The sequence below is a fragment of the Panthera tigris genome, chromosome D4 (genome assembly GCF_018350195.1).
Source record: "Panthera tigris isolate Pti1 chromosome D4, P.tigris_Pti1_mat1.1, whole genome shotgun sequence".
NCBI lineage: Eukaryota > Metazoa > Chordata > Mammalia > Carnivora > Felidae > Panthera > Panthera tigris.
In genome coordinates this window covers 87,201,990-87,228,611 of record NC_056672.1, presented here as the reverse complement: position 1 = coordinate 87,228,611, position 26,622 = coordinate 87,201,990, and the positions used below count along the sequence as shown (strand labels likewise).

General features: G+C 60.7%; 3 protein-coding genes across 10 annotated transcripts; 2 read left to right on the top strand and 1 right to left on the bottom strand.

Moving 5' to 3' along the window:
* The first annotated feature begins 2,825 nt into the window (after nucleotides 1-2,825).
* ASB6 (ankyrin repeat and SOCS box containing 6) lies at nucleotides 2,826-8,866 on the top strand. 2 transcript variants are annotated; one of them, XM_042963932.1, is made up of 6 exons: nucleotides 2,826-3,078; nucleotides 4,567-4,748; nucleotides 5,807-5,913; nucleotides 6,029-6,137; nucleotides 7,183-7,269; nucleotides 7,377-8,866. In XM_042963932.1, the coding sequence occupies exons 1-6, from the start codon at nucleotides 2,966-2,968 to the stop codon at nucleotides 8,042-8,044; spliced, it is 1,266 nt and encodes a 421-aa protein (XP_042819866.1). In that variant the 5' UTR covers nucleotides 2,826-2,965; the 3' UTR covers nucleotides 8,045-8,866. The 2 variants fall into 2 exon arrangements, with proteins under 2 accessions (XP_042819866.1, XP_042819867.1); XM_042963933.1 differs by lacking the exon at nucleotides 6,029-6,137 and having other exon boundaries at nucleotides 7,377-7,571.
* Nucleotides 8,867-9,057: 191 nt separating this feature from the next.
* NTMT1 (N-terminal Xaa-Pro-Lys N-methyltransferase 1) lies at nucleotides 9,058-19,062 on the bottom strand. 7 transcript variants are annotated; one of them, XM_042963937.1, is made up of 5 exons: nucleotides 18,952-19,062; nucleotides 17,448-17,618; nucleotides 12,169-12,380; nucleotides 11,039-11,291; nucleotides 9,058-9,978 (listed from the first exon to the last, which is right to left on the bottom strand). In XM_042963937.1, exons 3-5 carry the CDS (start codon nucleotides 12,328-12,330, stop codon nucleotides 9,722-9,724), a joined length of 672 nt encoding a protein of 223 aa, XP_042819871.1. In that variant the 5' UTR covers nucleotides 12,331-12,380; nucleotides 17,448-17,618; nucleotides 18,952-19,062; the 3' UTR covers nucleotides 9,058-9,721. The 7 variants fall into 7 exon arrangements, with proteins under 7 accessions (XP_042819871.1, XP_042819869.1, XP_042819868.1 ...); XM_042963935.1 differs by lacking the exon at nucleotides 17,448-17,618 and having other exon boundaries at nucleotides 18,952-19,040; XM_042963934.1 differs by lacking the exons at nucleotides 17,448-17,618; nucleotides 18,952-19,062 and adding an exon at nucleotides 16,830-16,935.
* Nucleotides 19,063-20,119: 1,057 nt separating this feature from the next.
* CD4H9orf50 (chromosome D4 C9orf50 homolog) lies at nucleotides 20,120-25,947 on the top strand. The gene is made up of 7 exons (XM_042963504.1): nucleotides 20,120-20,654; nucleotides 20,897-20,987; nucleotides 21,089-21,205; nucleotides 23,217-23,380; nucleotides 24,925-25,090; nucleotides 25,278-25,452; nucleotides 25,733-25,947. Exons 1-7 carry the CDS (start codon nucleotides 20,120-20,122, stop codon nucleotides 25,799-25,801), a joined length of 1,317 nt encoding a protein of 438 aa, XP_042819438.1. The 3' UTR covers nucleotides 25,802-25,947.
* The last annotated feature ends 675 nt before the right edge of the window (nucleotides 25,948-26,622 follow it).

Below are 26,622 nucleotides of genomic sequence, written 5' to 3'. Positions count from 1 at the left end.
GACAGGGCCTTAATGGGAGGCAGATGGAGAAAACAAGGTTGTCCTTGCTGACAGGAGGGAGGGCAAGGGTCAAGGAACTTTCTAAAGATAGGGGCCTGGGCGACAGGCAGGCGGCAGGGCGGCTCCACAGTGTGATGCCCAGGGGCTGTGACAGAGCAGGGGTCAGCTCCTTACTCCTGCTTGTGCAGACCCTCTGAGGCCCACACCCAGAGGAGCCGCAAGGCAGAAGGCCAGATATTTGGAAGAGCACCCCCGCCCCCAGACCTGGGTTGGGAGTCTCAACCCGGCTGTGCAACATTGGGCGAGCCTCTAAACCTCTCTGAACCTGTCTCCTCGTTTGAAAAATAGCCAGATACCATCATTCACTTAATGGGACTTGTTGAGATTGGCGAGTCAAGCATTTAGCACAGAGCTTGGCACGTTAGAAGGGCTCAGGACACGAAAGTTAACTCGTTGTTACTTTACCGGTCACAGGACAATCCCAGTCTTCTTGTCGGCAGAGCCCCTCGGCGGGCAACAAGGACCTCTTCGTGGGCTCCGAGACCGTCAGAGCTTGAAGCGCCTTCAGGTTACAGGTAAGGAAACTGAGGCCCAGAGACCAGAAGGGCCATGCCTGGGGTCACCCATCAGAGCGGTCTCAACTGGGTCCTGCAAAGAGACATGTTCAAGCCCCGGCCTCTGGTACTTTTGACTGGGACCTTATTTGGAAGTAGAGGTTTGTTTTTCTCTGGCAAATGCAATCAAGTTAAAATGAATTCATACCAGATCAGGATGGGCCCTCAATCCAAGGGCTGGGGTCGTTCAGAAAGGACAAGGTCACTTGGACAGGGACACGGATATAGGGAGGAAGGCCACTTGAACACAGAGGTAGGCAAAAATTGGAGTGAAGCGGCCATAAGCTAAGGAAAGCCGGGGGCCACCAGAAGCTGTCAGAGGCAAGAAAGGAACTCTCCCTTAGAGTCTTTGGAGGGAGTCTGTCCCTGCCGACGCTTTGATTTCGGACTTCTGGCTCCTGGGACCGCCCAGTTTGTGACGCTTTGCTACGCCAGCCTTAGGAAACCAGTGGAGGCAGGCAGAAGCTGGCCTCAGCTGAGGTGGTCGCCCCCGGTCTGCCCTGGACCCCATTCTCAACAGGCCTCCTCCGGTTACTCACCACGTGCCCTGGGGTAAGTCAGGCCCCTCTGGGTGCCTCAGGCCCCTGACCTGTGCCACGGAGCAAGGGACCTTGAATCAAATAGGAAGGGCTACGGAGGCTCTGGGTTGCCTGTCGGCCGCTACACCATTCAGGACCTTGGAATCAATCGAGAGGCAGGCTGTGGACCCTTAAAATAGAGGCAGACATCCCTCCCCCCACCAGGGTAACACCTTGGGGGGACCGAGGCACACGGGGGCAACTGCCCCATTCAGATGCTCATTGTGGCCAGATGGGAATTTGGGCCCAGGCGCCCAATCTTCTGATTTTATGAGATAGAAAGTGCCGTATCAACGTGAGCAAAATTTCCCAGTGTCACTCAAGACGACGCTTCTTTTCTGGGGTGAGGGCCAAGGCAGGCATGTGCTGGGAGCCACAGACCCCGTGGTCTGCATCCCTTCTGCCAAGCCCAAGCTGCCCACTCCCACCCCTCTTTCTTGCCCCGTTAGGCAATGATGGTGGAGGCAAAAAGGTGTTTTGAGCGCCCGATGAGGATTTTGACAGCTTTCCACTTGATCTGCACAACAACCTTGTAAACTTAGCAACAGTAACAGCCAGCAATGAACAGTGCAGCCCCTGCCGCCTACTAGTCCCTGCTGGGTCCCCAGGGAGCGACCTAGCAAGAGTGCTTGATTGTGTCTCCTGGGTCAATCTGTTCTGCTCTTGGAGGGGGTGGAGGGGAGCACACAGACAAATCACAGGCACGTCGGATTGTCTTCAAACGCCTCTCTAGACCTTCTCTCCTTCGCTCAACAACTCTTGCCTCTGGCAGGTGCCAGATGGGAGGGATTTCCAAGGGCACGCGGTGGGGGCGGGAGGCCGAGGCACCATGCCAGCGCCGGACCCGCACACCTCCTCAGAAAGGGCTTTTCCAGAATCAGGAAGACATCAGGCCTCCAATATGCGACTCGGGGTTGTGGAGGTTCACATGTATGGCCTTACAGGAAGATGCCTAAGTGGCTCCAGGTTTGGGTTCCTTCCTGATAGATTCCACTTCCCTGATATTAACAGAGTTCTTGATCCAAGAATCTCGGGTGCGTGCGAGTATCCCCTCTTTAACGGATTAGAAAATTAAAGGTCACTGAGGCCATCCAGGAGGAAATTGGAAGGAGCTGGCATGGCAGCCTGAAGGGCCAGGAGCTCCTGGGGACAGAGAATAAGGAACTGTCCCCACCACCCGTCGGGGCGTGTGGACATCCACTCAGCGTTGGGGAGAGGCGAGAGCCAGGCCAAGCCGGAGGGAGCCCTGGTCCGATCCGAGTCCAGGGCGGCTGGGCGGCGCCCGGGGTCCGAGTCACCTCCACCGCCCGGGTGCTAGCGCAGCGGCCAGCCAGGGCGCCCTATGGGCGGAGCTCGGACGGCGCCCAGCGGCCGCGGACGGGATCGCAGGGCGGAGCAGGGCCGGGCCGGGCCGGGCCGGGCCGAGGCGGGCCCGCGGTGGGTGGCGATCAGGCTGGCCGGCAGGTCCTCGCCCTCCACTCCCCGGGGGCCGGTGTCCGGGACACCCCCAGCGCTCTCCCCGGGTCGCGCCGCGGTTCCTCCGAGCCCGCGGGGGGCGCTGTCGCCGCCGCTCGCTTTCCTGGGCGCCGCGGACCGGAAGTGCGGAGGTCACTTCCGGCGCGGAGCAGCGGGGTGGAAGGCGGGCCGGCCGGCGGGGCGCGGGGGCTGGACCTGCAGAAGCCGGGTCGAGCCCGCTGCCTCCGGAGCGCGCACAGTCGGCGTCTGGGCCTCGGCGGAAGGTGCGGCCGCCCTGCCGCGCCCGGGGCCGCCGCCATGCCGTTCCTGCACGGCTTCCGGAGGATCATCTTCGAGTACCAGCCGCTGGTGGATGCGATTCTGGGCTCCCTGGGGATCCAGGACCCTGAGCGGCAGGAGCCTCTGGACGGGTAACTAGCTTCCTTGCCGCCGACGCTGCCGCCCTTCGGTTGTCACTGCAAGTGTGGCGGGGACGGGGGCGGCTGCGGCCCCGCTCCGCAGATGAAGTTGCGTTGCTTCGAGCGTGAGCTCCTGCACCTGGCTCGAATCTTGCCCTCGGCAGGATGGAGGGTGCTCGAGGCCGGCGGAGGGAGGCCTGCAGGGTGGAGTGGCGGCCGGGCCTCCGCCTCGGCGCCCCACCCTGGGCGCTGTCGGCCTGCTGCCGGTTGCAGGGGAGCAGGGTGGAGTCCGAGGGCCTCGGGTTTTACCCCAGAGCGGTGCGAACCTGAACTTTCTGTAAATGAGTTTGCATTTTACGTAGACAGGAGCGGGTGTATCCGTGAACTTGTGGGAACGGTGTCGGAGAGTGAGGCGTTCAGGGATACGTCAGCGAGCTAAACAAAACCCCCAGCCTTCCTGGTGCTTCTGCATCAGAGGAGAGAGACTGAGGATCACGAGTCAGGTGTCTGCATATTCCGTGTAATGGAGAAGAGCGCAGAGGAAATGGGGAAGCCGGTGTGTGTTTCTGGGATCCTTTGGAATTTGAAACACAGCGGTTATCATGCGTCTCTCTAGGGACTTGGGTGGAAACACAGGTTTTTCTTCATCACCGCTCTGTTCACTTTGAGACTTGTTCTGAAAACACAGTGTAAGGTGTTTCCTTAACTCCAAGGCAGTTTGGGGGGGGGGGGGCTTTTGTAGTGCCAGAATTTTTGCTTTGTATGCGTGGTGCGCTCCCCCCTCCCGGGGCCGGGGAACGAGACGGATTCCTGCCCAGGCAGTAAGGATGGAACCTTGATCTTGACGACTGAAGGGTGGCGGATGGATGACGCTAAGGGAGTGGGGAGCACCGGTGGGGAGGGGAAGCCTCACTCAGAGGAGCAGGTGGCGGCCAGGGAAAGAGAGCTGCGTGCAGGTTCACGGAGCTGTCCGCGGGCCTGCGCTTTTGGGGAAAGGCTCGGCAGGTCTCGGAGGTCCGCGCTGGCCGGGCAGGTGGCGTTGGGGCTGGGGTGTGAAGGGCCACCTTCTGGGGACTGGGAAGCTAAAAGCCTCCGAGTGTGGGGGGGTGGGGGAGGAGGGCCTGGCTGCGGGGGTGTTGCCTGGGCTGCTCTGGCAACTTCTGCAGCTCAGGGATGGTCCGTGCCCGGGGAAGGAGTGGTCGCAGCAGCACGGCTGTGTGAGGCTTTGTTCCCAAGCCAGGGACCAGATTCTCTGGGCAGGAGGATGGAGAAAACCCCAGTTCTTTCTCAGCAAACCCGAGGGGCCGGCTGGGGTTAAAAGATCCAGCTCGCTCTGTCTCTACCGCAGACCTTTTCCGAGGAGACGTTCTGCCCCGCAGAACCAGGCCCTGGCGTGGGCGGGGCGGGGGGGGGGGAGGGGGGAAGACCACCCGCCAGCCCGGGCAGGCGGGTCCCACAGCCGTGCCCACCCTCACCCGGTCCGCCCCTCTCCTGCCCCAGGTCCGGTTATGTTGCCAGCGAGGAGAGCCGGATCCTGGTTCTCACTGAGCTGCTGGAGAGAAAGGCCCACTCCCCGTTTTACCAGGAAGGTGTGAGCAACGCCCTGCTGAAGATGGCCGAGCTGGGGCTGACCCGGGCGGCCGATGTTCTCCTGCGCAACGGGGCCAACCTCAACTTTGAAGGTCAGCTGGAGCCCGGGGGGGCCAGGGGCGGGTAGGTGGCTCGAGTGTGGCTGGGCTTTGGGTGGGCCACGTCTTCAGGCGCTGCTTTTCTTGTCCTCTCGGGAGCCGCCTCCCTCCTTCCTTTCGCGGGGGACCACCGAGGCGGCCCGTCCCCCTGCTTCCCACCTCTGGTCCAAGAGCGAGTTTGTTGCTGCTTCCGCCGTGTGACTGAATCAGCAAACTCTCCCGGCTCCCAGCGAAATCCCTGCTTCCGTTATCGTGAAAACGCGGCTGGTGGCACTGTGCCCAGAGCGCGGGGACAGCAATTTCTGCCGCTCGTTCTGAGCCATCTCACATTTTGGCTCACGCCAGAGGGAGAGGGGCAAACACAGAAGCTACACTGGGTGTAAGTCACGGCAGGACCGGGTTGGCTTCTAGCTTCTAGCATCCCCGGCTGTGGAGATGGAACCGTTTTCCTCTCTGGCTTGCTCGCCGGGAGGGCGGGGTCAACCAGAAGACGTTCAGGGCTGACCTGGGACCAGATGGGGGTCTTTGAGCTGACCCAGGCTGTGGCCAGGCGTGCCTTCCCCCCCCCCCCCCATCTGATGACAGGCTTAGAGGGCGCTAGGGTCCTAGGCTCCCGGAGGACCGGCCCAAGAGCTGAGGGGCGGGGGCTGTTACAAAGTCAGTTACCCGGACACTGGCTTTGAGGACGTGGCTGTCACTACTGGGGTTGAGGAGTTGTCACTCTGGGTGTTTCTCCCGCCGCCCGAGAAGGGGCGCCCTGTCTTATGGTTCCGTTTTACAGAAGAGGAGAGTAAAACCCAGACAGATTAGCTGCCCCCCCCTCCCCCCGCCGCTGGAATGGCGCCAGGACCCTGACCGAGCTCTGACTGCAGAGCTTGCGCTCTAGTATCTGATGAGGACGGCCGTGTCCTGACCCTGACCCCTGGTGGTGCCGGGCCCCTGGGCCACCCCGGGGGGCGGGTGTGCTGGGGCTGAGCCCGAGGCCAGGTGCTGGGGTCCCGCGAGGAGGTGGTGATAGGCAGGACTGACATCAGCCGTGTCTGTGCCTTCAGACCCCGTCACCTACTACACGGCCCTGCACATCGCTGTCCTGCGAAACCAGCCCGACATGGTGGAGCTGCTGGTGCGCCACGGGGCCGACATTAACCGGAGGGACCGGGTAAGGGCGGGGCCCAGCCTGCTCTCAAGCAGGGACTGGGGGGGGGGGGGGGGGGGTGGGGCACGAGCAGCTTCCCAGGCCCCCGGGCCAACTCCGCTGTGCTCTCTTGCCTCAGATCCACGAGAGCAGCCCCTTGGACCTGGCCAGCGAGGAGCCGGAGCGCCTGCCCTGCCTGCAGCGCCTCCTGGACCTCGGGGCGGACGTCAACGCGGCCGACAAGCACGGTGGGTGCCCCCGGCGGGAAAGCGGGACGGCTGTGCGCCAGGTGCCTCGTGAGGGACACCCACAGCAGCCCAGGACAGCGGCCAGGTGGGCGGGCGGGCTGGACGCGGCTCGTGCGATGACGCAGCGGACGCACGGGTGCATCTTGCTGACCCGCCACAGAGGCTTTAGGGAAGGAGAAGTGGCACAGCCCTTGGCCCCGCGCCGGCCGCTTGAGGGCTCTCTGGGGGAGGAGGCGGGGCGCGCGCGCGCTCAGATTCTGCCGGGGAGCCATGGCTTCTTGGGAAAGCCTCGGCCCAGGCCTCAGGCAGCGTCTGAGTGTCCAGGAACCATTCTGTTCCTGGTTTTGTGCGGGTGGAAAGACAATGACCAGAAACCTGTCACCCTCAGCCCTGGCTCTGAGAGGTCAGTCCTTTTTGAAGCTGGCCTTCTGGGGGTGTCTGGCTGCAACTCTTGATCTCGGGGTTGTGAGTTCGAGCCCCACGTCAGGTGCAGAGATTACTTAAAAAATAAGATCTTTGGATGGGGTGCCTGGGCGGCTCGGCCGGGCACCCGACTCTTGATTTCAGCTCAGGTCACGATCTCAGGTTTGTGGGATTGAGTCCTGAGTAGGGCTCCTTGCTGACAGCACAGGGCCTGCTTGGGATTCTCTCCCTGCCCCTCCCCTGCTCATGCACGCATTTTCTCTCTCTCTCTCTCAAAATGAATAAACTTAGGGGCGCCTGGGTGGCTCAGTCGGTTGAGTATCTGACTTCGGCTCAGGTCATGATCTCACGGTTCGTGGGTTCGAGCCCCGCACCAGGTTCTGTGCTGACGGCTCGGGGCCTGGAGCCTGCTTCGGATTCTGTGTCTCCTTCTCTCTCTGCCCCTCCCCCTGCTCACGCTCTCTCTCTCTGTCTCTCTCTCTCAAAAATGAATAGACATTAAAAAATCTAAAACGAAACAGAAAACAAAGTTCATTTTCTGATCCTGTTTTCCCTGCACCTCAGGGGTTGCCCTGACCTTGGCTTCCTGGCCCAGACTCCTCCTCATTCTCTTTCTCTGTAGGAAAGACCGCGCTGCTGCACGCATTGGCCAGCAGTGACGGGGTGCAGATCTACAACACCGAGAACATCCGGCTCTTACTGGAAGGAGGTGAGGCACGTCCGCAGTTCCCTGTCCTCTCACTGTGAAACGTTAAGCGTCACTTTGCAGGGGTTTGAGATCTTCTCCCACCTTGTTTTCTTGACCGGCCCTTGCAGGGGCAGACGTCAAGGCCACCACCAAAGACGGGGACACCGTGTTCACCTGCATCATCTTCCTGCTCGGGGAGACGGTGGGAGGGGACAAGGACGAGGCCCAGATGATCAGCCGCTTCTGCTTCCAAGTCACGAAGCTGCTGCTGGCCCACGGGGCCGACCCCAGCGAGTGCCCGGCCCACGAGTCCCTCACCCACATCTGCCTTAAGAGCTTCAAACTGCATTTCCCTCTCCTGCGCTTCCTGCTGGAGTCCGGAGCAGCCTATAACTGTTCCCTCCACGGCGCGTCCTGCTGGTCTGGCTTCCACATCATCTTCGAGAGGCTCTGTTCGCACCCGGGCTGCGCGGAAGACGAGAGCCACGTGGACCTCCTGCGCAAAGCCGAGACCGTCCTGGATCTCATGGTGACTAATTCCCAGAAACTCCAGCTGCCCGAAAACTTCGATATCCACCCCGTGGGCAGCCTGGCAGAGAAGATCCAGGCCCTTCACTTCTCCTTGAGGCAGCTGGAAAGCTACCCCCCGTCCCTCAAGCACCTGTGTCGCGTTTACATCCGCCTCTACCTTCAGCCCTGGCCTGTGGACGTGAAGGTCAAAGCCCTGCCTCTGCCCGACAGGCTCAAGTGGTACCTCCTTAGTGAGCACAGCGGTACCACGGAGGAGGACATCTGATCGCTCCCCGACTGAAGGCGGCGGGGTCTGGGCAGCTCAGCCCGCTGGCGGATTTCGGTACCTGTGGCAGCCTTGGGGAGAACCTTCGGGCCTTCTGTCAGAAGGTATGGGTTGGGAGACGAGACTTCATCCGTACTGAGTACCAAGAAAACCAGGTGGGGCCTGGCAGCTAGTCATTCCAGTGGGAAAAGGCTCGGTCTTCCAGGGGGACCGCCCCCCAAGTCTCAACCACACTGGGAAAAGGGACAGGGTTTAGATTTGGGACAAGCATACACTCTGTTAATTTGAGGGGAGCACCGGGCAGGGTAGCTGTGAGGCCGGGTCCCGCTGAGAGCCGCAGGAGGCTGGTCTGTCCTGCGTGGGGCCCAGCGGATGCGAGGAAGCACGTGGGCCCATCAGGGCACGGCCTGGCCTAGGCCGCCCTTCCCCCCTCCCCCCGTGAGATTACGTCACCCACAGAAGTGCTTCTAGCGGACTAAGGAGAAGAGCGAGCCGAGCCCTGCTGCCTCTGGCAGCTCTGGGGCCAGGTCACCCAACGGCCCCGGACCGGGCTCTGGTGGCAGCTCTGTGCCAAACCTGGGATCTAGGGGGACCATGCCTTCTGCTACAAAGTAATCCTGCATGACCAGGGACAGCCCTTTCCAAGATGTCTCCATGTTGCGCGGGGTCCGTCTGGCGAAGAAAGCCACCAGTGCTGACGGCTGACTGTGCTGCTGTACAGGCTGAGCCCCCAGCGAGCCGAGTGCGAGTCGCGTGGGTCACTGAATTGTGTCACTGCCTAGGAAGGAAGCTGAGGCAAGTAAATGATTCACGCTAACGTGAGACGTTGTTCTTGGCTCTCAAGATCCTTGTGTAACGTTCCGGCCCCTCGGCACCCCTCCCCAGCCTAGGATCAAGGCTCCCACTGCAGCCACTGTGTGGGCAGCACGAAGGGACGGCAGCACGTGGGGGGCACGGTTTTCAGGTAGCACGACGCTGCTGCCCCGTAAAGACGACCTCCGCCCCAGACCGGCTAGGACCTTTCCAATACGGGATTCACCCTTTTATTTTGTGACTTTGGCGAACGTCCACCGAGAAGCCGCGAGGCACAGCCCAGAGTGAGGCTACGGACTCCCCTTGCCGTAGGCTGTTGTGACGCTCACGTTAGGGACACCAGGGCTCAATCGCCAAACAGAACTTAGAACGTGAACGGCCCAGCGGCTGCAGGAGGCACCGCAAAGGCTCAGGCAGGGAGGGTGCAGACGGCCGGCTGCGGCTCTGCTGCCTGGCCCCTCTCCCTTCTCCCTCCTCTTCCTCCCCCCCCCCCCCGGGGAGAAAGTCCTCAACAGCCAAGAGTTCTCTTAAGGCACCCAGGCCTGGGGCCGGAAGGCCAGGTGGTGGTAAGGGACATCCAGGGACTCGCCAGGGGCCCTGGAGTCACACGGGTCTGTACCGCGGTCCCCGCCTGCCAGGGCAGCAGAGCCGGGCTCCAGCCTCTCCGCTCCGTGTGGGCCACACCCTTCCCCGCTGGGTCCCCGTCAGGCCTTCTGAAAAAGAGTCCAGTGAGCGGCGGCAGACAGTGTATTTCGAGGTCTTGCTCCGCGTCCCCGAGCCATCGTCACGGAGCCTCTGGGTCTTGCCCCACTGCCAGCCCCCCACCCTGCGCGGCGCTGGTCCCTTACTCCTGCCGGTGCCTGCTCATCTCAGGGCTAAGCTGTACACGTGATAGATCTCGTCGGGAAGGTTCTCCTGGCGCTCCTGGGCTAGCAGGCTGAGGCCCGCGCTGCGGATGATCCTGTGGACCACCTCGAGGCCCCGGCACACGCTGCTGTCCACGTCATCCAGGATCACGCCCTCCTGGGCCATGTTGTCTTTGATGACAATGATGCCGTTGGGGCGCAGGCCCTGCTTGCAGCGCCGCAGGAACTCGGCCAGGTGCTGATCAGTCAGGTGACCTGGGGACCGCAGAGGCCGGGGTCACTAGGGAGCGGCACAAGCGTGTACCTGCCACTGGCCGTTCCCTTCAGCTTCCCGACTCACTGAGCTCGCCCTCGGTGTGAACACCGCCTCCCTGGCTCTCGGCAGCCCGGAGACGTTTACCAACCCCCAGGTGACGTAAGAGAAAACCGGCTCAGGAGTCACCCACCCAGGGCAGTCACAAAGCATGCAGCTGGGATCTCACCCTCACTGGGCGACTTCTGGGCCCTGCCCGACCCCACGCTCCATCCACCCACGTCAGGCCTGGATTGCGGGAGCACACCGGAGTTCCTTCCCTTCCCTGCCCTAAAACTCCAGACAGGCTTTTTAGAAGCCCAAAATACAGGGCCGGGCCCAGTGTGTCCCTGGCAGGTCTGGAGTCCACCGCGGAACGGGCGGCCAGCTGCTGGTACGGTGGCCTGCGGCCGGGTCAGCAGCCCAGGAAGAGCACGCGGGGTGCGCCGTTGGGCTAAGTGGGTGCGGGAGGGGGCGGGAGGGGGCGGCAGGGCGCGGCTCGCCCTCTGAGCAGCAGGGACAGCCACGGCTTCCGTGCTTCCTCTTACTAAACACCGGGGTGCCTGGGTGGCTCAGTCAGCTAAGCGGCCCGACTGGATTTCGGCTCAGATCATGGTCTCAGCGATTCGTGAGCTCAAGCCCCGCATCAGGCTCTGCGCCGACAGCTGGGGATTCTCTCTCTGCCCTTCCCCTGCACGCGTGTACGTGCTCTCTCAAAATAAACTTAAGGAGACTTACAAAAGCTCATTTCCACTTTCTTCAGTGCAGCTAAGCTCTTGCTCATTTACATTTTTTCAACACAAAACTGCCCCCAAATGGGTCCTATAACAGGTACTGACACAACACGGAAAGGGTACTTGCAGGGAATGTTTCCCACGGTCCTGGCGGACCCAGGGAGGACGGGAGAAATCCCCGCCGCCCCGCCTGCCGCAGGGGCCCCCAAGGCCTCGGGGGGGGAGGGGGGGGGACCCACCTCTGCCGCGGGAGGCGTGTGGGAGGTGGAGAGGGCTGCGAGAAGCTCACCTATCACCCACTGGATCCAGATGACGTCGTAGGAGTTAGGCTCGGGGCTGAAGTCCTGGAGGCCGCAGCAGAAGTAGTTCCTCACCCTCTTGCCCTCCTCCCCCAGGTAGGTCTTGGCTTTAATCAGAAAGTCTTCGGTCACGTCCACCATATCCACCACTCCAAAGAGCGGCAGGAGCAGCCGCTTGGTGATCCGGCCTATGCCGGCTCCGCAGTCCAAGGCACAGGAGGTCCCCGTCTTGTTTGGGCCTTCCTGAGAAGCAGGGAAGGCACAGACTCCGTGAGGACGGCTCAGAAAGCCAGCGGGACCCCGTCCCCGTGAGGGGGCTGTTCCTCCCGAGCTCCCAGGGTTACTCAAATCAGAGGACCGGGCACAGGCCGGGGGCTGGCGGGCGCGGGGTCGTCAGCGGGTAGGAGCGCGGCACATTGTCGTCCCGGGCCACACGCTTCTAAGCTGAGCGCCAACCTGCACTTACAGGTGAGCGCCTGAATGGGTGCGTTTAATCCCTCTTACTCCCGAGACCCCGTTAAAACAACGGAACGTGAAAAGAACCCAAGCAGCGAGAGAATGCAAGGGCGGTCAGGGATCCTCACCCGCTTCCACAGACCTGGCAAGATGGAACGTGGGCGGGGGAACAGCACGTGGCATGGGGAGCACGCGGCCTCTGCCGCTCACCAGGGGGGAGGGAGGGGAGGGAGGGGAGGGAGGAGGGGGAGGAGGGGGAGGGCCAGGGAGATGGCAGCCCGGCACAGAGGAGGGCAGAGCGGGCGAGGGGGTGAGGAGCCGGGAGCCTGCCTTCAGCACAACAGCCAACGTCACGGCCCAGGGGCCCGCAAACTCGGCAAGGCAGCAAAGGACTCGGCCTCGGCAGAACCGAACAGTTAAGGGGAGACTCCGTTCCGGTGTCCGGGAGCCCCGGCACGGCGGCCAGCGCCCGTCTGGCAGCCTCGAGACAGAGGCCCCGGTCCACGCGCCACCCCCGCCCCAGCCTTTGAGGCCTGGGTCACCGACGCCCACGGCTGACCAGAGGCCTTGCGGGGTACGCGTAAGAGGTGGCGCCCCGTGCAAACCAGGTGGGGCCGCCAGGGCCACATCCTCTGCTCCTGGAGAGCACACCAGACCTGCCTACCCTCAAAAACCTCTGCAGGAACTTCCGGGAGCTGCTGATGTCGATGCTGGAGATGTGGCCATACCCCCCGAGCATGCCGTCCACGGTGGGCGGGACTTCCTTCCAGTACGTCTTAGCCTTCGAATAGAACTGTTTCTCATCTTCGATCACCTCACTCGTCATGCTGTCACCAACCGACTCGGCTCAGGCACCAAACTCAGCGGCAGTGCCTCCTGAACAAGAAAAAGAGCAAGTCAACAAGGCAGAGAGCCCCAGTCTCACCTCCACGCTTCAACGGTCACACAACCCTGCCTGCTGCAGGGAAATGTCCAGTGTCCCCAAAACCGCGTATAGGCGTTGGATGACAGGGCCCTGCCTCTTGTATTCAAGTCATTTTGCAAAGTCCCCTTTGTACCCGAGGAGGAGACCCAGAGTCCTGGGCTGCGAGTCCTTCCCTTACTGTACGTGACACCTGACCCGACGGCTTCTCACCCTCGGCTATAGAGAACCCCAATCTACACTTGAGGAAAGCAAAGCAAGGAACCCCAGCCTTCCACGGTGGACGTCCCGGCTGGTCCCGGGAGGGCCTGGGGGAGTCCACACACCTCCCTCCCTCTCTCTGCGGAGCACAGAATGAAGCTCGCTGTGGGGTCCGGTCCTTTGTTAACCATGAGCCGGACCCTGTGCCAGGCGCTGTGCTGGGAACTGAGGAGACAGCCCCACGGAAACCGCCCCCCCGCACACAATGGCAACCGTGCGGGGCCGCAGACAAACACAAGGTGTGGGTGCGGCCCACCCCAGGGGAGGCACTGCCCCGGGGAGTCAAAGAAGGAATCCCCAGGGATGACAACACATCAGCTGAAAGGAAAGGTGAGGAAGAGCTCACTGAGCCAACGGGCAAGCCTGCTCCAGGGGGAGAGGTGCGAACGGCGCACGGAGAGCCGTCGCGACTGGAAACACAGGGTCCGGGGGGACGTGACATTACACTCCTCCCTAAAGAGCAGTGAGCCTGAGCTACTCCAGGTTAAGCAGGCGGACGTGTTCTGGAAGGCTGTGTTGGCAGCTGTGTGGAATCCGGGCAAGAGTGAAAGCAGACAGGACAAGAGGGTGTCGGGAGAACAGGGGAGGGGCAGCTACACAGCAAGAGCCGGGGCCGGGGGGCGGGGCCGGCCACTCAGGCCAGGGAGGGACAGAAGGGTCACACCTCTGCCGGGAGGCGCGGGCACGCTTCAGCCAGCTCACCACATACTTGCAAGTGCTGGTCTGGTTGCTCTGAGATAAAGCCCGACCCTCAGAGAGCTTCCCGTCCAGCGGGAGACAGAAGCGAGCGGAACACAAGGCAGAACCAGGCCGCTTGCTGAGCCACAAGTGCTATGGGAACTCAGAGAGGGGCAGATGGGTGGGGGGCGGCCGGGTTGGCAACCCGAGCTCGGCCCTCAAAGACCAGGAATGCTAGGCGGCCGGGGAGGGCACAGGCAGAGGCAGAGACGGCCTGGGCTGGCAGGAACGCACACAGAGGAAGAGGGTGTCATGGGAGGGGGGCTCAGACAGGCAGACTGGGCCTGGATTGCAGGGGGGCCCCCCCGAGGACAGGTGGGGGGCGTGGGTCTAGCCTGTTGGTAATGGGAAATCAACCAGCCGAGGGTTTCTGAAGGGCCCCAGGTAGGCGGCTGGGCCGGGAGCTGCGGCGGGACCACGGGCACACGGGGACCAGCAGGAGCCGGGCCAAGAGGCGGCAGCACAGAAGCGAGACCAGACAGGGGCGGGGGCCACAGTGCATGCTCTGCACGCAGGCGCTTCCCATCGGCCACTGGATCGTCACAACCGACTGTGAGCCCCGGGCGGGCCACTAGCCTGAACGTCACCAAGGAGCTGGGTTTGGGGGCCCCACAGCCACCACCACCCAGGAAGGACGGCATCGGCCAGCGGCGCCCCCACGCAGCGCTCACCCGGGGGCCTGGCAACGCCGACCCTTCCCCACCAGCCACCCCCACCAGTCTTGGCGAACCGCTGGTTTCGCCCTCGCAGCTGTCTCCCCACTGGCCCGGGAGCTCCTTGGAGAACACCCGCGACACCCTGAGATCGACCCCCGTATCGCTCTCGAACCACACGCAGCACACAGGCCTTCGACAGAAAGTTCACTCCCGCCAGCTGACCAGAATAAATGTGGGGCCCGACCCTCCCCTGGCGGTGTCTGCCTTTCCTCCCAGGAGGTAAGCTTCCTGGAGGCAGGGACAGGACCCCACACCCCCTTAGCGCAGCACCTGATAAAAGGTGGCTGTTTGCTAGTTGGTTGCTGAATGACCCAAAGAATGAGCCTTGTGTGGCCACAGTCATTTTCCACTTTTCAGAAAACCCTACAGAAATCCAACCGTTCCAAACTGGGAACACTGAAGGCCATTACCGACAACGTGAGTTTTTGCTTTACCGAAAGCCTTCCAACATGGTCTCTTTAAATGTCAAGGTCCTCTGAATAATCTAATTTACCAGAACTCCACTTACAGGCAGATTCTAGGAACAGGCCAGGGGAGGGACGTCTGGGCCGAGACATGGCAAGCATAATTTTGACATTTGTTCCAACAGCTGATTCATTAGTAAACGTGACTCCGTGGGGCCCTGTCTACACTTTGTCTCCCAGCGTCCCGACTGGAGTGGGCAGGAGGTCCCTGGGAGCCAGAGGGAACAGTCGTCAGTCAAATAGCAGGAAGTCCCCCTATACTCTGCCCGGCGGGGGTGAGGGGCTGCAGGGCTCCAGGGCTAGGGAAAGGGCAGTCTGGCTCTGTGTGCACGCCAGGCGGGCCGGAAGAGGAAGAGAGGCCCTTTGCTCATAGTGGGCTCTGTCACCTCCTCTTTCCCTCCAAGGTGTTTAGGGTGACAGGTGGGCAGTCGCCCCAGCTACCGCTTCTCCCAGGATCCCTGGAAAAGAATGGTGTCCGAGCCGTGCCGGTCAGTGCTTTGTGGAGGCATCACACCCTCTCTGCAAAAGCCTGGAGGCCACAGGAGGCAGGAGTCTGCCTGGAGTTACCTCCTCCCTCTTGCAGCCTGCTGGACAGGGCCTGCTCTCCCTGGATCGGTGACAGCAGCTGGACATAAGGGAATGGCAAGGTGCTCTATGAAAAAGAAAGCAAAGGAAGGAGAAAGAAGACCAAAAAAAAAAAGGGGGGGGGAGGAGCAGTGCAGAGAGATTTAAAAACAAACTAAGGCTCTGGGGCGCCCGGGTGGCTCAGTCGGTTGAGCGTCCGACTTCGGCTCAGGTCACGATCTCCCGGCTCGTGAGTTCGAGCCCCGCATCGGGTTCTCCTCGGACAGCTCGGAGCCCGGAGCCTGCTTCGGATTCCGTGTCTCCCTCTCTCTCTGCCCCTCCCCCACTTGTGCTGTCTCACCGTCTCTCTATCTCTGTCTCAAAAATAAATTCAAAACCATTTTAAAAAATTTAAAAAAAACAACCAAAAAACCCAAGTCTCTGGTGGAGTCAAATACACCAGGTCTGAATCCTAGCTTTGCTTCTCACTGGCTGTGTTGTGTAAGCTCGCATAAGACACTTCACCTCGGTTAAGCACACTTCTTTATCTATAAGACAGGAACAGCAATGCTGACGTCACAGGAAGGCTGGGATGATTAAAGGTGGGTATAACAGCATCAAGTGACCCATAGAGTGCCAGGCACGCATTATTTCTGCCAAATGAGATTCTCATCAATTCTCACTGGCAATCCCAGAGATCAAACGAGATAAATACCCTGAAATGCCCTATAAACTGTAGGGCGTTGGACACATCTAAGGCATTATTACTGTTATGCTGGGTGGTGGATTCAGGACAGTCAAACAGCTCTGCAGACCTGCAGGAGAGGGGAGTGGGACGCTATCTCTGTGACTCTGTAGCTTCTGGTCGCCACCAAAGCGTTCCAACCCTCCCCCCGGCTCCCCCCATCTACGGCTAGAAAACCATTCCACTAAGGGAGTGATGTGCCTTCAATGCACACAGGAAACCAGGAAGAGCACACGGAGGGAACCCAGACGTCTTACCACAGTCAAGGCCCCACCAGGGCAAGGATTCTATACGTCCAGACCGTCTGCAATCCTGCCCCACCCCACCGTCAGGGCCTCTGACACCAGCTGTCTCGGTCCCAGAGACAACCCGCCGCGCTGATGGGCAGCAGAGCCCGGGCCTTTCGTTCGATCTGGCAGCCCCTCCGCAAACAGGCTGACCTTGGCTCCAAGGGCTCTTGGCTGGCGAGCTCTCTTCTGAGCGGCACCTGTGTCGACCGTAACTGGGGCTGGATCCAAGGTGAAATAAGATAGCAACTCCCATGCAGCGGGCACTGCTCTGTGCCCGGCTCTGACCTGAGCATTTTACTGAACCCTGACACAGACTCTCCGAGTGCCTGCTCTCCTTATCCCCGCTTCTCCAGGGGAAACTGAGGCTCAGGCAGGGAAAGGGACTAGCTGCGACCCCGGAAGGGCGTCGGGGGAGGGGCTGCCCCGTGCAGGCTCGGGGTGCCCCGGCCTTCCCCTTCCACCAGCCCCCAGCGGCCCCCTTGTCCGACCTCCCCGGGACGCGCACGTGGGGCCCCGGCAGCTCGCGCCGGGTCACGTGACGAGCCGGGACCTCAGGGCGCCGAGGCAGTTGGCGGTCGGGGCCACCTCTCCCCCGCCGGCCGCCGCTCCGCCTCGCGCTACTCACCCCGGGTGGGGGCTCCCGGGACCCGGGAGAAGAGGACGAGGAACAGGAAACCGAAGGGAGGGCGGCGGCGGCGGCGAACCCCCCACAAGCCCACCACCAGCTCCGTCAGACCACGGCCAGACGCGACACCTCGCGGCGCGCGCTGCCTTTGTCCGCACACGTCACTTCCGGGCGCCCGGGGGCGGGGCCGCGCCTAGCTCCGCCCCACGGGCGGTTTGCCCCGCCCCGGTCGGCTCTCTGGTTCCTGGAAGCGCCTCTCAGACTTAAAAGAGCCTGGGCGCCACCGAGCCTCTCCTGCCTCCAGCACGTGCACCGGTTCGTTTGGAGGCTGAAGGCTGGACTTTCAAAAACGAGCGTTCTGTGGGTTTTCCACCGGGGAGAAAGAGGGGAGGAGCCTCATTCCCCAAATCGTACCCATAACAATTTACACCTTAAAATAATATGCAGAGCCAAGAAAGAGAGAGAGAAAGAAAAAAAAGAAAAGAAGAAGAAAAACAACCCTTGATGGCGCCAAGGGGATGCTACCTCAATTAAGCAGAACAAATCCTTGAAGTTTCCATTCCAAAAAGCCTGCCCTCCCATAGGTTCCTCCCATGTGTAGAAATTCTGGAGGGATACCTGAAAGCAATCTTGATGGAAATATGATGGGTTTGCACGTGGTAGGCCTTGTGACCCTCTCCAAGGAGACCTCTTCTTCCAGACTGGCGTGCTTACTCACTTCCCAATGCTCTGAGTGTCAAATTTGTAGGATATTGGCGGTGGAGCCTTCAGCCCCGTGCCTGCAGTGTGCTGTCACTAAATAGACAGTATTTATCATAAGTTCATTTTTCCTAAACTGATGTCCTGGTCTTAGATGCCTTCCTCTGGGCTTTGCACACAGGAAATACTTCAGGTGTGTTTGCTCTAATGACATGAAAGCTGGGGAGGGGGACAGGCTGCAGCTGAGTCCCCCAAATCTGTTTATGTATATATATTATTTGGCATTCTTTCCAGAGTACTCCAAATCAGACTTGGTTCCCCTGGCCTGGACCCCTCTCCCAAGCTTCATTTTCCGTGGTCTCTAAGGGAAGAGGATAAATCCTGAACAATCTCAATTGCTGGATGTGGATTCTTCCTTTGGGGGCAGCTCTGAGCCCAGCTTTTCCAGGGGTGCCTAAAAATCCACCCCTACCTTTTTTTTGGATGGCTCAGTCGGTGGAGCATCCAACTTCATCAGGTCATGATCTCATAGTTCATGAGTTCGAGCCCCGCGTCAGGCTCTGTGCTGACCGCTCAGAGCCAGGAACCTGCTTCAGATTCTGTGTCTCCCTCTCTTTCTGCCCCTCCCCGCTCATGCTCTGTCTTTCAAAAATAAGTAAACATTGAAAAAAAAAAAAAAGAAATCATGTAGTTAGTCTGGTGTTCCTCATCCATTTTTTAAAAAAATTCATGTACTCTTAGAATAAACGTAAAAAATGTTCACCTTTCCAGGGAATAGATATAAAAAGATTCACCTTCCTGGGGTGCCTGGGTGGCTCAGTCCGTTAAGCATCTGACTTTGGCTCAGGTCATGATCTCATAGTTCATGCGTTCGGGCCCCGCATTGGGCTCTGCGCTGGTGTGGAGTATGCTTGGGATTCGTGCTCTCTCCATTCTCTCTGCCCCTCCCCTGCTCATGCTTTCTCTTAAGATAAATAAACTTTAAAAAAAAAAAATGTTCACCTTCCCCACTCAATATTCCAACTTCCCAGGGAGGTACACCCTTCCATCCCTGGTTGAAGAGTATTTGCAGAAAATGGAAATACATCGGCTATGATACTTCCTCCAGGCCGACTTGTAAAATTGTCAAATTATACCATGCCAGTGAAATTGCTGGGCCAAACAATCCTTCTCCCCCACTCCAATTTCACAACGCAAGCTTCTCCCCTGCCTCCTCCCAGCCAAGAGTCACGGATGGGGTCCAACAGTCTGTTTTACCACGGAGCCCTGAGAAAGGACAGCTTGTCCAGCATTGCGAAGCAAATAGAAGCAGAGCCTGGACTGGAAATCAGTTCTCTTGGTTTCCAAGCCTACTGCCTTCTTACTGCCCAGCCTTCCAGTGGAAGCTGGGCTTCCAGACCTACCCAGCCCAAACTTGACCCACCTGGGCCTCCCAAATCCAGAGAGGGTAGCGGAACCCCGGCGTTTCCACCGCTGGCTTGGGCCCGGCTGCCCTGGTCAGGAGTCCCACCACCCCCTTGTGCGGGCAGCTTTGGCTTTCTGGGCACAAAGCCCCACCCTCTGTCTCCAGGCCTGAGAGATCACCCCTCCTCACATGGCCTTGGGTGAGGGGCGGATCACAATGACCCTGAAGAGGCCCAGGAGGGAGGCCTGGAGGGAGAGCAGGGAGGGTCCAGCAGATGGACCAGGCCGGGAAGATGGGCTCTCTCAAGGACCAACCCACCAGTTAGGGGGCTCCAAACTCAAGGGACCTCCTCAGGACTCACCCAGAAGCCTCACTAGGGTGAGTGTGATAGCAGGAGCCAGCTCAGAGCTGACAATAATCTGGGGGTGGGGTGTGATAGGGAGGAACCAGGCCCTAAGACCTCCCCCCGACCCCCAACCCAGAGTCAAGATGCTGGGGGCAGGCGTGGAGCTCTGTCTCCCAAAGGGGAAGTTTGTTAAAAATAGGTGTCTTGGCCCCACCCCAGACCTACTGAGTTAGAACCTGGGGGCATCCGCATTTTCAGCAAGCTCTCCACCCAAGGGGTCCTGGGGCCCCAGCAGGACCGCGCAACTGCTGGGAGGGTCTCTCCTTTCAAGCCGGTTCCAGGTTTCCTAATTCCCCGCGGAGCGCTAACAGCGTGAACAGGACAGCAGCACTCCCGTGTGCTGAGCCACAAAGGGGGCAGGTGCTCCGTCACCCCCATTCTACAGATAAAGGCACTAAGAAAAGGTAATCGATTGGCTTGTCCAAGGTTGCGAAGCTAGTAAGCAGCGGAACTGAGACTAAATCCTGCATTTCAAAAAGTTTAAAATGCTAACAACATCGATAATAGTAGCGCGCCCCCTCACCTAGACGTCACAGCAACTCAGAGAGGTGTGTGCTCTGACGTGACCATTTGGCAGGTGAGGAAACAGAGGCTAGGCGAGCTCTAGCCTGAAGCCGCTCACTGCCTGGCGAACCGGGGGCGCTACCCCCAAACCACACGACCCGGCTCTGGGCACTATGGCCTGGGGGCTGGTGTACACCCTCCTCTGCACTTCACACGGCACCCCCCCCCGCCCCCACTGAGGCGTGAGGACGCCCTGAGCTGAGCGCAGGGCCAGACATGACCCGGCGTCACCCCAACCCCTGGACGCAGCAGGTGGCGTCCCCCAACCCCTGGACCCAGCAGGTGGCGCCCAAGGGGCTCCCCGGCGACCGCGCTCGCCAAAGGAGAGACCCGCTGCTGCCCAGTTTGCCCCTGCCCCAAATCCGGGGAGTATCTGGCGCGGGGGCCACCCGGGGCTCGAGGGCCTCGGGGAGCGACGACGGGTGGTGGGGCGGGTCCTCGCTCCCAGAGCTGGGGGTGGGTGTCAGGAGCGCCCCGCTGAGCCTGCCCACCCTGCCCACTGGGGCCCAGCGGGCGGCGGAGAACCGGGCGAAGCTGAGGTCGCTCCTGCTGCCGCCCCTGCTCCGGGCCGGGGCGCCCCGGGACCCCGCGCCCTGGCGCCCCAGGCCTGGAGAGAGCGAGGACCCCTGCAGGGGCTCGGCCAGGGACACCCCGGACTCCCTGCTCGCGCTCCAAGGAGAGCTCCTCCCCAGCAAGTTCCGGGAGTTCCTGCAGCGGACGGGGGCAGAGTGCGTCCGGGCGACGCCACCGAGTGAGGCCCCGCCCAGGACCCCAGGGGGCGGGGCGGAGTCATTTCTGGAATGAATGAAGCAGCTGTTAGTTGAGGATGCCTGGCAGAGCCCGGACGACCGCCCCTTGAGGGCGGGTCTACCATTGCCCCTGTAGTACAGATGAGGAAACTGAGGCCCAAGGCCGCGTAGCTAGGAAAAGCCTAGTGAGGACTGTCCCCAAGGGAAGGCTCATAGCTCTTTCCCCCCTCCTCCTGGCTCCCAGCATCCTCAGCACGGCAATCAAAAAAGAGTGTGTCAGAGCACTGCCAGCATCTTCCCCGGTGTCCCCACTGTTCCTTCCCTTCAGACCTGCGGTGAGTGTCGCTGACCTGCTTTTGGGGACAGGGTTGCCATCAGTGCTCCGAGGGGGGGGACCCTGGCCACTCACGCCAGGTGTGGCTTGTGTGTCTTCAAGGGGCCAGTCATCGTACTTCCAGAATAGTCTTAAGAAGATTTTGCTGCATCAGATACCTGCCCTGGGGACCCTGAAGAGAGATCGCTCACAATTCATCACCTTCAAAAAGGCCAACCAGTGAGTTACAAGAGGCTGGCGTTATGGGGGGTGGGAGAAAGCGTTTCTTCTGTTCTTTCCTCTGTCTTTCACCTGTGAATCTATCCACCTGTCCACCGACACATCCATCTATGTGTCCATGCATGAGTCAGGTCTTCCATCCATTCGTCCATCTAGCCGGTCATCCCTCTATCCACAAACTCTGACAATTCTATGTACCATCCAGGAATCCGATGATCAGTCATCTACAAACCTTTCCACGCACTTGTAAATCCAGGATACTGTCCATCTGTAATCTCGTTATAAAGCCAGAGATGAGTCCACATGCCTGTCTGTCTAGGCATTCATCCACCCGTCCGTACATCTACGCCTCCTCCTAAGACCCGGTCCTTCTATTCAGACCTTTTCCTGAACTCATTCATCAGTCCGTCCGTCCATCCACCCGCCCAGTCGTTCATCCTTTTGCCCACCCCACCATTCATCGGTCCATTCCTTCCTCTAACTCTGATTAGGTTTGACTATATGTCAAATATGGGGGGAAATAAGACAAGGGATGGAGGCTGGAGAAGAGCCTGGGCATTAGAGCTTACCTGGACTCGATGCCATAGCTCTAATGGAGAGGAAAAAGAATGCAGAAAAAATTCCCCCAGCATACACAGGCTTAGACAGAGGTGAAAGGTGAAAAACATCGCCCATGAGTTTGAAGACCAAAGAGTAAATACGTGACATCCATGCCGTTCCTTCTCGTTCTGGGCCCATGGCTGACAGTATCATCGGATCACAGCATTTTTCCCCACTGGGCCTCGAACCCGCCCTGACACAGCGCTCCAGGCCGGCGCCACCGACGGATCGGCGTGGGTGCCGGGAGCGAAACCCATTTGCCAACCCGGGAACTTTAAATCAGTGACGCCAAATAAACTCACTTCTCCCAAGATATAATAAGGAAAAGTATGGAACTCGTTATCCCCACTATGACACACGGCAGAGAGAGACACATTCACAGCGTTTCGCATTGAAGACCGAATGCTTGCGCACCTTATGGTGTGCAAGATTCCCTGGTAGGCCCTGCAGGGGACAGCGGGGTGCGGCGGATGAGGCTCCGGGAGCCTTTGACGGGAGAAGCTGAGCTTCCAGTCCTAGGGGCAGGGCTGGGGTGCACCTGTATATGGCCCTGCGGCCAGCACAGAGCAGGCAGCTGGGGGATCGCTAGGTCCCAATGCCCATAGCCTGGCACTGTCCTGACATCTCCTGGCTTCCTGGCTCCTTAGTGGGCTGATGACAGGATCCCTTCCGGGGATCCACACGGACACAGAGATACAGTCGGATAAATGGCTGCGGATACGTCAATCCGTGTGTACTTAAAGTTGAACGTGGCGTTTCTGAGTAACAGATCCACGGACGGATCGAGCCGGCCCTTCTGCAGCCTTGCCCTTGAGGCTGAAATTAATAGCAATACGTGTGCAGCAATAACAGATGCCCTTTATTGAGCACAGGCCCCGGGGCCAGGCCTGTACTGGATGCCTCAAGTAAGTTATCGGAGACCTAGCGCCCTCTTATAAGGGTGCTGTTATCACACCTACAATACACAATACGTAACCTAAAGGGGAAAACTGCAAAATGGACACGTGAGTGCGGGCTGCCCCGGGTCACGTGGCCGGGAAGGGCCGTATTCTCGCTGCTGAACTCCTTGATGTATAAGAGTGCCAGCTCTGGAGCTAAGATTCGGATCTTGGCTCCACCCTTTACCGGCCGTAGGACCTTGGGCCGTTGCAGAACACCTCTGTGTGCCTCAGTTGTCCTCGTCTGTAAAATGGGAATAATAATCATGTTGCCCAGGGTGGTGTGGGTGTGACGGGTAGACGGATGCCCGTTACGTGCCTGAGCCCATCGCCCGGCCGGCGTGGGGTACTCAGGAGAGGCCGGCCGCTGGGGCTCTCAGGATACACGGCAGAGCTCTGGTCCAGCGGGTGTGCGTGGCCCGGGTGGAACGTGCAGCTGGGGACTCAGCCGGCCCCCTTGCCTCTCTCGCCAGGCCCCACGGTGTCCAGACCCCCAAGCTCAAGACTGTGCTCACTCACAGCTCCTCGGGAGAAGGCTCGGGGAAGAAGCGTAGGCGTTTCTGCCCCTTCCGCGTGCGATTTGCTGATGAGACCCTGCGGGACAGCGCGCTCCGCTACTGGGAACGTAGCTTGGCAGGTAAGCAGACAGCAGGGGGAGCCCCAGGACTCCAGAAAGTTCCAGCCTGGAGCCCAGAGAGCAGAGGCCGCGGCCCTGGGTCCTGGGAGTGAGGGCCGGCCCGGAAAAGGCCAGGAATCCACTGACCCTACGGACAAGGTACCTGCACTGGCTTCTCCGGAGAGTGTTGGAGGCTCCTCGAGGGCCAAGGAGAGGGGCTGAGGTCCTGCAGAGGTGTCCCAACGTGGGAGGCACCAGGGAGCAGCCGCCATGGAGGAAACAATGGGTGCCCGGGCCCGGGCACCACAGGAGGACTTCTTCCTGCCAAGGGCTCGCACGTGTCATATCTGCCCACGTTGGGGACAGGCCCCCACAGCCTCCTGACCCCACGTCTGGTCCCCTCCATGGCCTACAGGGGCGGAAGAAGACAGGAAGCCACCGGAAGCATCTTCTCCCCGTATCCATGAAGGCCTGCCTGGCTGAGGAGATGCCCAGAAAGGTCCAGAAGATCAACCCGTCTCTCTGGGGGAGGCAGGCACTGCCTGGTCCAGCAAAGAAGCTGGCAGTCACCGGGCCTGGGTTCTGGGATGGAAGTTTGCTCTCAGCTCTTTGGCGGGGGATGGATGTGGTAGTGTCTGCGTTGGCATAGTTTCCAGTGTTTTCTAAAGGTGTCAAGAGGCAGGTGGGAAGAATACCGTGTCCTTGCTCTGGTATAACCTTTATCACCTGCCCTGCCCGCCCCCCCCCCACCCCCTTCTCCATCTGCCCGGCCTCTTCACTTCACAGGATCTAGCTGCCCCAGGGCCTCCCAACAGCTTGCATCCATTTATTGAGCACCGACTGTGTGCAGTTTGAGCAGAGGCTGCTCCAAAGCCTAGCTGTGGGCTAAAGCCCCCAAATCCCGGACCTTCGCTGATTAGGAAGGGACCCCCCCCCCAGGCCCCTTAAGGTCATAGGAAATTGCAAATAGAAGCTGCAGTTTTGCCCAACTTCTCGTCGTTTGATGGGGAAGCCAAAGCCCCGAGAGCAGGTGACACACGGTGGCCGAGAAGAGAAGCCGGGGTTCCCCCAGGGAGACACGGTTTCGTGCGAATGGCAGTTGGCTGGGAGAAGCTTCCTCGTCAGCCACGGGCCCCAGGAGCTGTGGTCACATCCCGGGGCGCCAGAGTGGGGCTCATCACATCCCAGGGCACCAGAGTGGGGCTCGGCTGCCGACTTCCCAGCCCCCTCCATCCCTGCAGAAATCTCGGTATTGTCTCTGGACTTCGATGGGGGCGTGACTGGCCTTCCCACTACGGGAAAGAAGGCCCTTGTGGGGGCTGCCGCGGGAGTGGGTATGTGCGTGGTGGGGCACAGCGTGGGTAATAAAGGCAGAGACAGTCACGCAAGATAGTTTTAAAACCTGAGCCTTCTCTGGAGGCAGCCATAAGGCGCTGGGGAGCCTTGGGTTGCCATGGAGACGGGGTTCGGCCCAGCCTTGCCTGCCAGAGGGAGGAGGGTAGAGTGGGGGTGCCACCCGGTGCCCCCTCCAGGTAGAGTTCTCACTGGAGCCCTCTCTCCTCCAGTCCGGCAGGGCCACATCGAGAAGGGGATAGCCACCGGGTCAATGACATCAGAACGGGTGTTCAGGAGTGTCGGGAGATGGCTGGAGAGTTTGCCCAAAGCCCCGTGCCCCAGGGCCCAGGAGGAGGCCACGGCCAGCATCTCGTTCGGCTGGGACTGTCCGGGCCTGTGAGGCTTCCAGGGGGAAGAGGCAGGACCCACACGCATCACCAGGGCACCCCCCCCCCTCGCCCCGTAGACTTCCCCACCCCGCAGCCGGCAGGCTAAGGGTCTGGGCCTCTGAGGGCCCGGGGGAAACCACGGGGGGACTAGGGATTCGGGGGCCATGCAGCTCACAGACCTCTGTTCCCCTCAGGGCCCCCCAGGAGCCACAGGGCCACCTCTCTGAGGATGCCTCCATGAAAAGCAGCCTGCCCTTCATCCCCAGGGCCACCACCCAGAGGCCGCAAAGTGGCCTCAAAACCTTCCTGGAAGCCCACAGCATCCTGGAGCAGGTGGACAGATCGCCCAGCTCCTGGAGCCAGAAGCTGGTAAGCCCCTGCTGGCAGCGTCTCCTAGAGCACCCCTGCCCAGCCGGTGGCCGGGCCCCCTGGGGCTAAGGGGTGGGACGGATCCGGATCCCAGCCCCCCAGCCCAGTACTTGCGAGCGCTGGGCTCTCTTTGCATTTCCGTCTCTTCCTCTGGAAAACGGGGCTGACCCCAGTTGCCTGCCCTCTTGGGCAGTGGCAGAGAATCCCCCTGGGCCCAGAGAGCCCCGTCTCCTGGCCAGAGGCCCCGCAGCGCCCAGCTCTTCCCTCCCTGTCACTCCAGGAGTCCTTCCTGCCCAGCGTGGCGCTGGTCCTGAACCGAGGCCGCCCTAAGGGCTCCTGCCTTCCGTGACGTCACAGCAGGCGCCCAGGTGAATGACCACTGGAGCCCAAGCCCACGTGTGGACACGGGGCTGAGAAGAGGCCCTTCCTGTCCCCCAAATAAACATACATTCCAGGTGGCTGGGACCTGCTGCCGGGTCTCACCCTACAAGGCTCTCCAGGTGCCAGACTGCTGCTCTCTGGGAGTCCTGGACCGAAGGGAGGGAGAGGACAAGGTCATGGCTGGGATGAGGCTGAGGGGTGGGGGCAAGGCACCCTCAAGGCCCAAGGCTTATTCCAAGTGAACCCCTCTCCTGGAAGATGGGAGGCCCTGCCACGCCTCAAGTCTGGGACCAAGCCTCTGTCGACCTAGATCAGCCCACACCTGCCCCGAGCCCCAGCCCCAGCGTCTATCTACCTGCTGACCTCCACCCTGGAAGGAAGGGGGGCAGACTCCCACTGGGTGGACAAGCGTTTGCCTTCTGCGTTCCCCAGGCCAGGTTCACACCACCTGGTCCCGGGGGGACGGGGAGGGGGGCGAGCAGCAGCGTGGGTGGGGGCCAGATGTTTCTCCCCCAGTGGTGGGTGGGGGGAGGAGCGGGCGGTGCTCGAAATCACATCAAGAGGCGGCAAAAGACGAGGCGGAGGTTATCTGACCCCTGCACCGACCCCCACCGCCACCCCCGTACAGCCGTCTGCCAGGTTGGGCCCAATCTCCTGAGCGGAAGTTTAAGCCCCCTCCTCCCCCTTCCCTCTGTCCGCGAAGCTGCGCTGGGGCCCCAACCAGGTCTTTATCGCCACCTCCTGGCCAGTGAGGAAACAGCCACGGAATCCACACCCAGGCACCTGCGG